This window comes from Dermacentor silvarum, chromosome 2 (genome assembly GCF_013339745.2).
Source record: "Dermacentor silvarum isolate Dsil-2018 chromosome 2, BIME_Dsil_1.4, whole genome shotgun sequence".
In the NCBI taxonomy this organism is placed as follows: Eukaryota; Metazoa; Arthropoda; class Arachnida; order Ixodida; family Ixodidae; genus Dermacentor; species Dermacentor silvarum.
The window spans coordinates 6994031-7009552 of record NC_051155.1 but is presented as its reverse complement, the minus strand read 5'-3'; the positions used below and the strand labels follow the sequence as shown (position 1 = coordinate 7009552).

The 15522-nt window shown below is 50.4% G+C and overlaps 1 protein-coding gene across 5 annotated transcripts in view; it reads right to left on the bottom strand.

The window, feature by feature from the left end:
* The window catches only part of LOC119441296 (autophagy-related protein 16-1), a 445594-nt gene that overhangs the window by 415656 nt on the left and 14416 nt on the right, over positions 1-15522 (bottom strand). For all 5 annotated transcript variants that reach the window (XR_007465397.1, XM_049661133.1, XM_049661132.1 and 2 more), the window contains exon 3: positions 9312-9396. Coding sequence is in view for 4 of the 5 variants with exons in the window: in XM_049661133.1 (XP_049517090.1) it covers positions 9312-9396 (85 nt within the window). In the remaining variant the exon portion in view is untranslated. The remainder of the gene's footprint in view (positions 1-9311; positions 9397-15522) is intronic.

Genomic DNA, 15522 nt, shown 5'->3' with positions numbered 1-15522 from the left:
TTCTTGAAAAGCAATATTGTGGTCGGCATCTTCGGAATGTTCGGTGACAGGCGCTTCGTATTCGGTTGAATGTTCCGACATCATTCGCATGTTGTCTGATTCTTTCTTTTATATTTTTGGTTTCCCCGATGTACGACGGAGGAAAGTCGGCCCAGCTGATTTAATGATGCGTTACATATTGTTTTCAATAGATTGTTGGACGGACCATGGCGGCTACTTCAAATTATCCAAAATTTCGAATTAACGAGATTTTACTGTATTTAAAAGAAAAAGCTAAAATCAAGTGACTGTTGGAAGCAGTTTTAACGTGAGAGTGCTAAGGGCCCCGTGTGGCAGAAAATCCTGTGTCAGCGTCCAGCGCCGTAGCCGGCGCTGGCGTTCTGTGAGCGAAAAATATTCTATACACCAGGGGTTTTCAAGCATGTTCATTCCGGGGAACCCTACTAAGGTCTATGAAGCGCCAAGGAAACCCCCCCCCCCCCCCCCCGAGTTAATCAAATTAAAATGGCCTAATTAAACTAATGTCGAATTATCCGGAGTGTCTAGAAAACAATAAATGAATGCTTACTACGTCAACACGCTTTTATTTACTGAATGCATCAACAAATCTTGTTTCTATTTTGCAAAAAAGCAGCGAGGATGCTGAAATTCTTGTCATCTCATGACTGATTAAGGGCTAGCAGCGGCGAATGCCTCGCAACATCCTTCGCAGCGCAGCCGCGGCGTGCGCCTTCATCTGCAGACACGCTTTTCACTACCGCGCGCACATCTCGATTATTTTTTCGCTATAGTGAGCCGGTTGCCAACAAGTTGTCCGTCCATCGCGATGTAGCCGGTGCTCTTAATCTTTGCCATTTTTGCACTGAGTCAAAGCGCAACTACTGCTTGCCGCAACCGCTGCTGACGAAACCGCGGCCGTTATCGACGCGATCATGGACGGCGACCTTGCGGTTCAGAAGGCATGCAGCCGACGCGCGCACGGAGTCAAAACGAAACTACCATTTGCTGCAACAAGTATGGACGAATCAGCAGTCACTATCGACGCGATCATGGATGGCGACTACGCAGTTATGAAGGCACGCGGCTGACGCGCGCACGGAGTCAAAACGAAACTACCATTTGCTGCAACAAGTATGGACAAATCCGCAGTCGCTATCGACGCGATCATGGATGGCGACTACGCAGTTATGAAGGCACGCAGCCGACGCGCGCACGGAGTCAAAACGAAACTACCATTTGCTGCAACAAGTTTGGACGAATCCGCAGTCGCTATCGACACGATCATGGATGGCGACTACGCAGTTATGAAGGCACGCAGCCGACGTGCGCACCAAGTCAATAAGAAACTACCATTTGCTGCAACAAGTATGGACGAATCCGCAGTCGCTATCGACACGATCATGGATGGCGACTACGTAGTTATGAAGGCACGCAGCCGACGCGCGCACCGAGAAAAAACGAAACTACTGTTTGCCACAACCACTGCGGACGAAACTGGTGGCTACCAAGGCGATCGCAGATACCGACTACGCACTTATGGAAGCACGCGGCTAGCCGTCAACGCGGTGTACGCGCGGCGATTAACACAACAATAAGGGCTTTGAGGGCACAAATAAGCACAAAGCATTCCGGCGTTGCTGTCAGTCACGTATCGCGTACAATTGCCGCTGAGGACCATGGCGATGCGGACTGCGCCGCTTCGTTTTTGGATGCAAGGGCCGTTTTTGCTCTTTCGCGGCGCGCATGCTATTGGCACCTACCCTATCTACAAACGGAAGAAATGCGCATGTTGGTAAGTTACAGCCTCCGAGATTCAAGTGCGAAAGGTTAGGCGCGCTACCCATTTTCGAAGGTTGGGTGGCTACAAGCTGCTTGCGGATTTATTGCGCAGTTCGCGCACTGTCATTACGCACTGTGATGTGCTTTTTGACACTCGGGCATGGGTAATGGAAGTTCTGTGGATCGAGCACACCTCTTGTTCGCCGTTTTAGCTACTTAATTGGCGAGCGCGGGACCACAGAAAATTTATCAGTGGCTCGCGGAACCCCGAGCAGGGGCCTGCGGAACCCCAGGGTTCCGTGGAACCCACTTTGAGAACCCACGCTATTCGCAACTCAAATGAACTGCAGGGGGCGCTGCGAAAATTGGCCGCGTCTGGCTACACTGTGCAACATGGCGGTTACACGGAGGTCCTCGCGTCGCCGAAACCTCTGTGTTTGATGTACAGTACACAGTAGTTTGATGATTTTCGCGCAGTGTGATGCCGGTTTGCGCTGTTTTGAGGAAGGAAAGCGAGTAGCTTACGCCGACCAAATCCTTTTAGCCGATCTGAGAGAGGCACAGTGGGTAATGAGGCTGAAGTGGTCGCACGGTGTGTGCAAACATCTGGCGTGACAGCGGACCCTGCGCGAGATTCTGATGAAAATCACCAATGTATTCTTGAACCCACTGGTCGTGGAACCGAAGTACTCGTGCACTGTTGGATGGTCGGAAAAGTACAAGCACGTTTCTGCTGCTTTGAGTCACTGTTAAGGCACGGATAGATAGTCCGGTGATTCGAGCGTGCGAGACAGCGGCCGGTGAAGTTGGATACGTCACACTGGCCTCGCCAGGATTGCCGAAATATTACAACCTGCTCAGTTTGGTACGTTTAACATGGCCCGCAGCAGGGCACCGACTTGCTGCATCAGCTGTTGCCACTGTACATGCGGATAAATGCGTAGCCGGCGCGCACTTTCTCATTGTTGTTGCCTTAACACATTTTCGTTCGGCGAAGGCGCAAACTCTGCACGCTCTTTTCAGTCCAGAGAGCACGCAAACCTAAAATCAAGCTTTACACTTTATCGCGAGCATGCACTACGAATCTGTGGCAAACCTTTCTCGCTATTTTTGCGTTCCTGTTATCTATTTTACATTCAAGATTTGCGCAACGTGACTGTTGCTTCGCTTAGCTGTAGTTATTCCAGTAGTTGGTGCATTGTTTCTCTCGTAGAGAACAATACGATAAATAAGAAACCGAAAGGTCTGCTTACTACAATAAAAACACATTTTCACACCATGTACAGTGTATGGCTTGCGCTGCGTGGCCTGACCTATGATTGATTACTCCCCGCTGTCTACGAACATGTCGCTTATGGCTGCTGTGCAAACTAATGAAATAAAACAAATGTTTCTGTGTAAATTAATGTTAACTAAGCTACTGCATTATGAATCTAATTAATTTTCATGTTATTCTATAATTTACGTATCCTGCACTTTAAGTGGCCAGAACTGTGTTCGCCTCTGAACTGCCAATTTCCTTCAGACACTGATAAGAGATACAATTGCTTTGATAATTACGCATTTTCAAATGAGCACCTACTAATTTGCACTAGTTACACGGATAGCGTGTCCAGGTCGCAAGGAAGGCGTACCGCTGTGCCACCCCATAGTTATTTTGCGTGCTGGCGCGTATGTGTTGTGCTTACATAGAACGATTTACCGACGTTACCCGGGAGTACCTGAAACTCCGATGTAACGATCGATTTTCGCTGATGTACCATACTCGGTAGTTCCACGTTGTGCGCCGCATGTATCCGATATAACAGCTTTAATGAAGGAAAGCTTGAGTACCGCGGCGACATTTGCATCATAAACTGCATTACCACGCCGGCTATCACATGAAACTGCTCGTTGCAGCACGCATACGCTGAACGTTATCATGATGGCAGTAACAACCTCAACGCAAACTTCCTGAAATTCGCTGTAGCGCTTTACTGCAAACATAGTACAAGCAACAGTATCGCGTTCTCTTCACACAAACAACAAACTGACCCTCGCCTGAAAAAAAAAAAATGAAAACTTTCTCGGACAAGATGTTGAGAACATAACAATTGCCGTTGTCGCAGCTTATGATAAGTTTCTCAATCCATGTGGCTCTTCGACGCCGCAAAACTGCAAAACGCAGCATAATTCCACGGCTGTGCGGAGTTTCGTTGATAGTGGCGCGCACCCGCTCGCAGTGCGAAGGCTACAGACGGAGCGTCTGCTCCGACGCTCCGACCTCCGTACGAGGTTGCCGGCGCTCGTCGCTAGGTGTCGCATGAATGGCTGGAGTCGCGAATACAATACTAAAGTACTTTTTCTGCAACTAAAGATACTCATACTTCGTCTTACATTCCTTACAAAGTTATTCCTCGGAATTTTGAGAATGACAGCCCACAAACAAATGTCATGAAAAAAGACACCGACTGCGTATGCCTTTTATGCTAAATCTTGTCAAACTGAAATATTCTAAGTGCGAAACAATAAGAGAAGATCGGCCAACGCAATAGGTCGTGTTTCTACCAGAAAGCTCGCCTTCGCACATAGAGTTCACCGCCAGCGTTTCCAGGTAAACATTATGGTTACATAAGCTGCAGTTGCCGGGATGTGAGAGAAGAAGTCAGGGATCTTTGAATGCTATCACATTCTACTCTTAAAGGCGAAGCTTAAGCATCCTCCAAATTTTTATTTAGGGCTTGATCTTTTATTAAAAATTGTTAAAAATCGAAAATTTTCAGAAAACAAAATTATCAGGTTTACAACTCTGTAACTAAGCAATAAAAGATCATATAATTCTGTAAATTGCATCTAATAGTACATCTAAAGTGGACAAAATTGGTGTATTATACACTGCTCTGCCATATACTGTTCATATGTGATTATGACTTTTGCAAAGCCCCTTGCAGAATTCTAACAAATTCATGTACACTGTAAACTTATATATAAAATTTGTCCCCTTTAGATGCTCTAACAGATGCAGTTTACAAGACGGCGATATCTGTTTTTGATGCAGAGGGCCAAATTTGTAAAGTTCGGGCTTCCATACAGACCCTAATCAAAATTTCGCTTCCAACAGTCACTAGACTAACTACAGTGGAATTTCGTTGATTTGAATACACATAATTTGAACTGACGCTGTGGTCCCGTCAAAGTTATGTGTACTCCAATGGGCGAGAACGCCCGGTAATTCGAACGCGTAAGCATTTGCGATGGTTAATTCGAACATATTGCGCCCTGACAATGCTCTAACGCGCCAAATCACGAGGCTTCGTCCACTTAGGAATCCAAATCCGCGGCGGAAATTTCACCCTCTCTCAAATGGCAAGGTCACCGTTTCTGCGACGTGCCGGAACACGCCTGTATGTGCCGACATCTCAGCCACGCGGAGAAAATGGCAGTGAACGCTTCTCCTTTATGCTTCCTCTATTCTCTGGTCACGTATTGACCTTGAACGCTGCCGCGCATAGGGAAGCAGCGGTGGAGGCCCACACCGGCCAACACTCGCTTCGCGATAACAGCGGCAAACAAAACTTCAGGGAGCGGCCTAAGCCGGCGCCGGCACAGCGCAAATGGAGACAGTTGAAGGAGAGGGAGAGGGGGCTTAACCGAAGCCACTGCGGAGGCCAAAATCTACTTCCCTGCCGCCCTTACCTTGCACGGTCCTCCGGGCGTGCCGGCGCCAGCTTAGGTTGCTCCATATAGTTTCGTTTTCAGCCGTTATCGGGAATCGAGCGTGGCCAGTATCGTAGTCCTCACTTGCTGTGTGCTTGCACACCATGATATTTCACGACTCGCACCATTTGTACATCGTGCCATGGTGCACGAATACAGTTAAACCTAGATATAACGAAATTGACAAATTCCCGAAAAACTTCGTTATAAAGAGGATTTCGTTATAAGCAGGTTCGGCACGAAAATTCGAAAAATAAACGTTTACCGTATTTACTCGATTTAAACGCGCCCTCAATTGTAACACGCACCCGTTTTCCGTTTTCGTCGACACACTCATCCTCGGAATGTCACACCAGGTACCGGATGCGTGGACGCGTGTCGTTTCGCACAAGCGCGAGGCATCGGAAACGAAGAGCGAGCGTCACGATGGCGTCGTATAGTGTTACAGTAGAACCTCGCTGTTACGTTCCCGGGGGCTGCGTTTTCCCGGCTGTTGCGTCGTTTTCGACCGGTCCGGGCACAGCTCCCTTAGAACTCAATGCATTGGTAACACCGCTGTTGCATCGCAACTGTGGGACCGTTCCCGCATCATACGTTGCGAACTGCCATCCCGCACCGGCCCGAGCAGCCATTTTGACTTTTCATGTCGCTTGGCTTGGTGGCTTGACGATGGCATTGGCCGCCCAAAGTGCCTGGGGAGACAACTATGATGTATTTTCGGTTTCCGCCAGCAAAAGTATGGCCCTTGAGATCCGTATTTGCTATATAAAGATGGTGTCCATGACGCGTTGTGGCCCTAAAATTGGTTTTGGCTCATAGATATTCCGTATATAAGGGTACGGCCACGCTAGCGGCAAAAAACGCGCGCGTCATGCGGCGAGCGGCAAGTTGTCGCGCGTCAGCGCCTTGCCGCGAGGCCACCGTGGCATGCGTGTCTCGCCGCGCGTCAGCGCCTTGACGCGAGGTCACCGTGGCATGCGCGTCTCGCCGCGCGTCAGCGCGATAAGATCTCCTGCGCTCTCCGAACGGGCGAGCAACACTGCGAGCGCTCGTTGTTTCATACGAGAGACGACGATCGTCGATTGAAAACCTGGCGCGGACTGGCGGCGTTCCGGTTGTGATGGCTCTGTGACGTCACCCTCGTCGCTCTTGATTGGTTTATCTTGTGGCACGCGGCATTTGCCGCAGAACCAATTTCGAGCAGCACGCCGCAAGACCCCCCATTCCTGCCGCTTTTGCCGCGCGTTTCTGACGCGCGTTTTCGTTGCGCGTTTTTGCCGCTAGCGTGGCCGTACCCTAAAGTCCAAGGGCGATAACGCAGTCGCTGCACGCCGTATGCTGTATGTGCGAGTGAAAACGTGTGAGGGGAGCCGACGACCGCGTCTAAACCTCGCGCGCGCAAGAAAAGCAGGGAGGAAGCACGTTCTTCCGTTGCGCTCGAGGCACCAGCGAGGGAGCGAGGGGGGAGGGATAGCGGGGCGGCGCGCGGTCGTGCAGCCCGTATCTTGAAAGCGATCTGCGTAGGTGCGTCGGCGGCAGTAGCGCACCCAGGATCTTTGCCAGGGGGGGGGGGGGGGGTTGACAGTTTGCCTAAGTTTGCCAATACCATCTAAACAGCACTAATTTCAATTTCAAAATGTGCTTTTTGCGCAAGTTTGCGAATGTGCAGGCGATTGCGCTTCTTACATCTTAGTTGCAGCTCTCAAATGCACAAGGGAAGAAAAGCGGTTAAACAAAAGGGGGGTTAACTCGGCCTCAGGGGGGGGGGTTAGAACCCCCCCCCCCCCCCCCCCGTCGTTGCGCCACTGGTCGGCGGCTCGTAGCTTTCTGCGTGCTGTGTGATCTAGGCGCTCAGTTTGCGTTGAAGCGATAGACAACAGCACGAAGGTCACTTCGCTCGCTTCTCCAGCGGCGCTTCCACACGCCGCCAGCGTTTGACAGGGCGTGTCCGTGTCCGCGGTGTCGAGTCTGATGTGCCACAGCGTGTACCAGCGCGTCGGCAACATCAGCTGGAAAAGGAGAGAGTGCCGGCTTGGCGGGCTATGCCAGCTGCAGCAAGCGGCAGGGTCAGATTTGAATGAAGGGAGGGGGAAAGGTCACGCCCGCGGCGGCAAGATCACCGGGTCGAGGGATGCAGGGCCGCCTCGCACACGCACGCACGCACACGTGTGCTCGCTTCGCATTCCATCGCGGCAGAGAAGGTGGTTCCGGTTGCTGCTCGCGCAAAAATGACAAAATTTGGGGCGAAATCTCTAGGTGGTTGAAGGGGGAAATTCGTTATATCGAGGGGGTCTCCCGCTGCCACTTCGTTACGTAGAGGTCTCAAATACATGTGCTTCTATGGAGTAACGGCGGGGAATCGAAAAACTTTGTTATATCCAGGAATTCGTTATATGGAGGTTCGTTATAAGCAGGTTTAACTGTACTTCGAGAATAAGACCTTTTAATTCCCACTTCTATTATTTCCAACACATTTTCGGACCCCTTCGAGATTGAATTATCGAGATTCGAATGTATCTCTCAAAAATGCAGCAAATTTCATTGAAGTCAATCAAGGGGTTATCTCAGAAAACCATTTCTGCCTTTTACATGTATTTGACAGGTGGCATCAAAGTTGGGACTGAGCTGAAGTTTTCTTTTAAGCTAAAATACTCACACTTTTCGGTGCAAAGCTACATTACGGCAGCTCTTGCAGCAGGAGAAAAAAATGAAATTTTATAGCCATAAATGGAGCTTCTGAAGTTGAAAAGATTTTGATTAAAATGAAATGTTACTTCCAACAGCAATTTTGTAGACATATTCAAGAAAAGGCTTAGTAAAGCTGCCTGAAACAGCTTTTAAGAGGGTTGTCGCATATATGTGTGGTGACGAAGGATATCATCTCATAAATGGCATCCAACTCAAGTACTTGAGAAGGGGGCTTAAATTGCTGCCACTACCGTGTGTTGTAGGCTGGCCTTTCTGTCATTCCTGGCAAGCCAAATATTGTGGTGCACCTATTACGCAGCACCCATCATAATGCTGAGCTTTGACATTACGACAAAAGATGGCACTGTTGCCATATACATGGACAGAATTGTCCTGTTCTGTGTCATCAGGCTTTGTTGCAACACATTTTGAGCACTTTTGAATTAAATGCACAATTACTGTCAGTGCAGTGGTTGGCACACAATGTTCCCAGTTGCTCCGGGACTTTACTTAACAATGAGCAAGAAAATATATGTCACTGTGAGGGAATATATACACACAGTTAATTTGTTATGAAGTTATGACAACCAACTAAAAGGCTTCTACTGTAGGAGCAGCAATTTGACGCTTTCTTTTTTCACTTCTGCATTTAGCCTCATTTGAGTCTCCTCGGTTCGATATGAGTTAGCCTGACTGATATTTCTGTTGATTCTCCTCCTAGTTAACTTGAGGGTGTCTTCTTGCAGAAATGATTTGTTTGCCTCGGCAAAAAAGCAATAAACTTTTAGAGATGCTGCCGCCCCAGCAAGTACTCCGAAATAATACTCTAATAAATCACTGGCGAGAACCACAAAGTAGCTTGACTCTGCACACTGCATTAAGGGCAAGAGCTGCGCACATGCACGTGCATTGTAAACTGCTGCACTGCTTGAAAAGAGGGTGAGCTTTATTTAAAGGAAAACAGAAAAGGACGGCACAGAACATGCTGTTCTCTTGTCCGGTCTGAACAGCCATTTCCTTCGCAGTCCAGCATAGTTACGAACACTTGTGATGACAAATCTTCACTCTTCCAAGACACAAGCCACGCAGCACAGCATGGCAAAGAACAAAACCTGCACAAAGCACCTCGCCACACTGGCACCACTCACCTCAGACTTGTGCCGCAGTAACTCGGTCATCTCTTCCTGAAGCTGGTAGATTTTAGTTTCGAGCGCTGCCCGCGGCTTTCCTAGGCTGCAAGCAGACAAGGATAGCAACAAGACTCTGAGCACAAAAGCTGTCTCACTGTTTTGATGCAAAAGCGTGAAATGGCCCATTGAGCTAAAAAGCCGGCTACGTCTGTAGCAGCGAAATGGCACCTAAATTCCCATTGGCTGCAACACCACGCTGGCTGGTGACAGCAGAGCGGGTGAAAGGGTACACCTGTGGCTGCGATAGCACGCCAGGTGTTGCATAAGGGAGAGGGCATAGCCGCGACGCCATGTCACCTTCGCTCTCGGAAGCCTCTGTTATCCACGCGTTCCTTGTCTGCGCAAGCGCTCACTTAGGTTCCAAGTGCACCTCGGTAAGGCCAAATCCAAACGCGCCAAGCATTTCACGACGCTTGCTTGTCCGCGAGGGGTTCATGACTTGAAGGACCGCTCGGCGGCGTTTAACTGGACACTAATGCTTTCGCATTCACAACTCATAAGGAGTGCTTAGATGTTCTCGGATTTTTTCAATCCTCCGAATAAGACAGACTATCGCCACATTCTTGTCTGCTCGCACAGCATGCACATATTAAGCTACTAAAGCAAGCCAGCATCGCATAATCAAGAACATTTTACAACATGATAGCACTCGAAACATAAACATACCTCAGTCCCTTATATTGTCGCGATACACAAAGCTCAGGAGCTTTATTGACAAGAATCTCTTCTTCTTCTCTAGATGCCTTCCAGAATCTCGAGCAGCCCGGTCGTCTTTGTCGGCGCCAGGGCGCACTTGTGCACGAATACCGACGCGGCATTACCCTCCCTCCAGAGCGAGCATCGTCCCAATGCTGATCAAATCGTGGCGGAAAGACTCGTAGTTGATAGCTTGGTGGTGTCCACTTCACTCTGAATGATATGGCTTCATGCGCACTCGGTGCACTACTTCAGGCACCTGTTGACGGCGTTTCGAGCAGCATGAACCGTCACCAACCAACTCATAGGTCACGTCACTAATACGGCGTAGAACCTTGTATGGGCCGAAGTACCGGCGTAGAAGTTTCTCCGAGAACCCTCGGCATCGGACGGGAGACCAAATCCACACTCTTTCCCCGGGCATATAAGCGGCAAATTGGTGGCGGAGATTGTCGCATTGTGTGTCGCGTTCGTGCTCACTAGTTATCCTGACGCGGGCGAGCCTCGGCACGTTCAGTGAACTCTGCGGCATCTGCATCTGAACCATTGCAGTCATGAGGCAGCATAGCGTCAAGCATTGTAGTGACTTTTCGACCATGGACCAGAGCGAACGGTGTCATTTTCGTTGTTTCTTGGCGTGCGTTATTGTATGCGAATGTGACGTATGGTAAGATTGTGTCCCAGTTGTTGTGCTCCACATCGACATACATGCAAAGCATGTCTGCGATAGTCTTGTTAAGGCGCTCGGTAAGCCTATTTGTTTGTGGATGATAGGCCATCGTCTTCCTATGGGCTCTGCCACTCAGCGTGAACACAATGCGCAGAAGCTCAGCTGTGAATGCGGCTCCTTTGTCGGTTATGATGATCGTTGGAGCATCGTGTCTGAGGACAATGTTCTCGATAAAGAATCGTGCTGCTTCAGCTGCCGTGCCGCTCGGAATTGCGTTGGTTTCCGCATATCGGGTTAGATAGTCCGTCGCGACTATGATCCATCTGTTGCCACTGTCAGATAGTGGAAAGGGGCCCAGGAGGTCTGTGCCAACTTGAGCAAACGGCATTTCCGGTACCGGAACGAGGTGCAATAGCCCAGCGGGTTTAGTCCGTGGTGCTTTGCGTCGCTGACACTCAAGGCATGTCCTCACATAGTGCATCACCTCTTCTGCTAGCCTAGGCCAGTAGTAGTTTTGCTTGATTCGTGCTACTGTTCGCGTGTAACCAAGGTGGCCCGAGGTGGCTTCGTCGTGGCAGGCTTGCAAGATTACACGGCAGAGAACTTCGGGAACTACTAGCAGATAGCTCTTCCCTGTTGGAGAGAAGTTCTTCCTATAGAGAACGCCATTGTGCAAACAGAATGAAGGTAGACTCCGTGAAAATAATCCGGACACCTTCGTAGCTCGTCCTTCCAAGAACTCGATCAAGGTGTTGAGCTCTCGGTCGGCTTGCTGTTGCCAAGAGATGGCGGCTGCATCAACAATCCCTAAAAGGCCTGTGCATTCATCCGCATCTGCGATCGGTGATTCAATAGGTGATCTGGAGAGGCAGTCGGCATCGAGGTGCTGTCTTCCCGATTTGTACACCACTGTCATATCGTACTCTTGAAGCCATAAGCTCCAGCGTGCCAAACGTCCGTACGGTTCTCTCATATTGGTCAGCCAGCAAAGCGAATGATGGTCGCTTACTACTTGAAAGGCGCGACTGTATAAGTACGGGCGAAACTTCGTGACTGCCCATACGACGGCCAGACATTCCTTCTCCGTGGTTGAGTAGTTGGACTCGGCACGTGACAATGTTCGACTACTCTCTCGGCACCGTCCTGCCACTGAACAAGGACAGCTCCAAGGCCCGGGTTGCTGGCATAGGTGTGGATCACTGTTGACGCATCCTCGTCAAAGTGAGCGAGTACTGGCGGAGTTTGTAGACGCTGCCGTAACTCGCTGAACACCGCTTCTTGCTCCTCCCATACAAACGCAACGTCCTCTCCTGTGAGGCGGGTGAGTGGAGAGGCGAGATGCGCAAAATTGGCAATAAATCGTCGGTAATAAGCGCAGAGACCGATGAAGCGTCTGACCGCCTTCTTATCCGTAGGCCGAGGAAACTTTGCGACTGCTGCAGTTTTATCGGGGTCAGGCTTAACTCCTTCTTGACTAACTACATGACCTAGAAACTGAAGCTCTTCAAACCTGAAGTGACATTTTTCAGGTTTCAATGTGAGTCCCATGGACCGTATGGCTTGAAGAACTGACAGCAGCCACTTTAGATGTTCTTCGAAAGTGGTGGAAAAAACAATCACATCGTCGAGGTACACCAGGCATGTCTTCCACTTCAGACCGGATCAGACAGTATCCATGACCCTTTGAAACATGGCTGGGGCCGAGCATAAGCCGAAAGGCCGAACCTTGAATTCATAAAGCCCATCAGGCGTCACGAATGCAGTCTTCTCTCGATCACGCTCATCTACCTCTATTTGCCAGTATCCACTCTTAAGGTCCATAGAGGAGAAGAGCGCGCATGCCGTAGCCTGTCTAAAGAGTCGTCAATTCGCGGCAGCAGATACACATCTTTCTTTGTAATATGATTCAGCTTGCGATAATCAATGCAGAACCGCAAGCTACCATCTTTCTTTTTGACAAGCACCACAGGTGATGCCCATGGGCTGTTCGACGGCTGGATGACATCATCCTGTAGCATCTTTTCAACCTGCTGCTGTATTGCCTCGCGTTCTTTCTGAGCTACACGATACGGGTTCTGTTGGATGGGTCTTGCTGTCTCCTTCGTGATGATGCGATGCTTTGTCAGCGGCGTTTGACTAACTCGCGACGTAGACGAGAAGCAGTCCTCATACTGTTCAAGCAATTCCATAAGCCGGTGTCGATCTGCAGGTGTTAAGCACGGTCCAATGTCGACAGCGGGTGTGCATGGCATTGTAGGAGCCTTGGCTTTTTCATTGCATAGCAAAACAGTCTTCAGTGTGGTCAATTTCATCGAGATACGCGACAGCGGTGCCTTTACTGATATACCGACATTCGTTTGTGAAATTTGTCAATAGAACCTCTGTACGCCCATCGACTAAGGAGACGATGCCACGGGCGATGGCGACTCCTTGGCGGAACAGAAGGGCGGTTGCATGTTCCCCGACCGCTTCTTCGGTGATCTGTGTGCCACAACTGATGGAAACAAGGCTGCAAGACAGTGGCGGTATGCAGACGTCCTCGTCGGTAATATGTAGGGTGCAGCATTGTCGCTCTGTTCCATTGGTCGCGTCGAAAGCAGGGGAAAACGTTACTACGCCGTCGCATATGTTGACAATGGCGCCATACTCCCTGAAGAAGTCCATGCCCAAAATGAGTGATTTGCAGCACTCCGGCAGAATCACGAATGTGGCGACAAAAGCTGCATTCCCGATCGTGAGCCTTGCAGTACATTTGCCTGTAGGAGTCCTAATCTGGCCGCCAGCATTGCGAATATAAGGGCCCGTCTATTTTGTACTGACTTTCTTGAGTTTGTCTGCCAGCGGCTCGCTCATAATTGAAAAGTGATAATTGCCAGTGTCTACTAAGGCCGTCACTTCGTGCCCATCAATCGTAACAGCGAGGTCGGCAGTCACAGTTTTGTCGGCATTATTTACGTTTTGATCGGCGTCTTCCTTTCTCGGCAACAAGGGGGGATTTTCGACAATTTGAGGACTTGCAACCTTCGCCCTTGAGGTCGCTGCTTTCAGTTTCCCTGCCGTGGGCTGGGAGAACGACCTCGCACGACGTCAGCAAAAGTGCGGCTGTTCGGCGAGGCGAAACGTGCTGGAGACGGTGAGCGCGACCGCAGATTCGAAGAGCTCACTTGCCGGCCAGTGCGGTTGTCGTCGAAGGGGACACGGTTTTCATCAGCCAGACGACGCGTAGTGGCATATGGGCCGCCCTGGTAGCCAGCTGGGCGATGAGGGCAGAAACGATAGATGTGTCCTGGTTCTCCACAATTGTAACACAATGGTCGCCAATCTTCAGTGCGCCATATATCGGTCCTACGGAGCTGGGGCCGTCTGACAGGTTCCCGTTGGGCCCAGGCTGCGAGGAAGGCCGTTGATGGTATTGTGGCGCCGGCAGGGAAGACACGGGACGGTAAACAGCGTCTGTATGGCTGTATGTGTTCGGCTGGTATGGCGGCTCAGACGGCGGACCGCGTCTGCGTAGCTGTATGCATTCGGCTGGTATGACAGCTCGGTGCGAGGCTCGGAAGGGGCGAGCACCTGTCGGAGTTCCTGTCGGGTACCACTTCAGCGATGGAGGCACCCGGGAACTCGTGCGGCGGTGCGAGCCTGGCGTTCTCCTTCGCAATTTCCTCGCGCACAATCTGGTGTATCAACTGGCGCAAACAGGTTTCATCGTCCGTAACCAGTGCTGCGGCTCCTGTCAGTGCCCCGGCAATCAGACGATCGTACTGTTGGTACCGCTGCTGCAGCGCCCGCTCGATTGCTGTGGCCTCTTTAATGAACTCGTCCACTGTTGTAGGCGGATTGCGCACAAGGCCAGCGAACAGCTGCTCCTTGACGCCACGATGGCTGAGCTTTTTAGCCTCCGGCATGTTGGGATCTGCGCGGCGAAACAAACGCGCCATGTCTTCGGCAAACATGGCGACACCTTTATTTGGCTTTTGGATGCGCGTATCGAGAAGGCGCAGTGCGTTTTCACGTCGATTTGTGTTCCCGAATGTGTCGAGAAACCAACGCGAAAAGTCCTCCCACGTTGTCAGACTTCCCTCGCGGTTTTCAAACCACGTCTTTGCACTTTTTTCGAGGGCGAAATAGACATTGAAATGCTTCTGGTCGGGGTGCCAGTGATTCGATCTAGCTACCCGTTCATACTTCTCCAGCCAGTCCACCGCATCTTCATGCGCGTCACCGTGAAATGGCTCAGGAATCCGAAGGTTTTGAACTGTTACCTGAGTTGGGCTGCTTGGAAGTGCCATTGCTGGAGCTGGGGTGGCGGCCGTTGATGAAGACGATGTTTGCAAGACACCAAATTCAGAGCTGAAACCTTGCAGGCGGCGGCTTGTGCTGTGAACAGGCGTCTCGACGCGTGGGTGTCTTGTGAGGCTAGATGCAGGGCTGCTCGTAGGAGAGCCGATCATGAGGCGACGGTACCCAGCACCTATACCAGTGTCGCGATACACAAAGCTCAGGAGCTTTATTATAGAACCACCGCGCCGTACTCGGGAGAAGAAACCAGAGAGGCGCCAACGACAAGAATCTCTTCTTCTCTAGATGCCTTCCGGAATCTCGAGCAGCCCAGTCGTCGTCTTTGTCGACGCCAGGGCGCACTTGTGCACGAATACCGACGCGGCAATATTATAAAACTCTTGAACAGGAACTCGTCGTTTGTTTTACTATTAGGAAAGCTCCCAAAGCCCACAGACATGTCTCCAATCTCCGTACAAGCAAGGATAGAGTTCATCAAAAGTTCCCGACTTTATCAACTGCCAA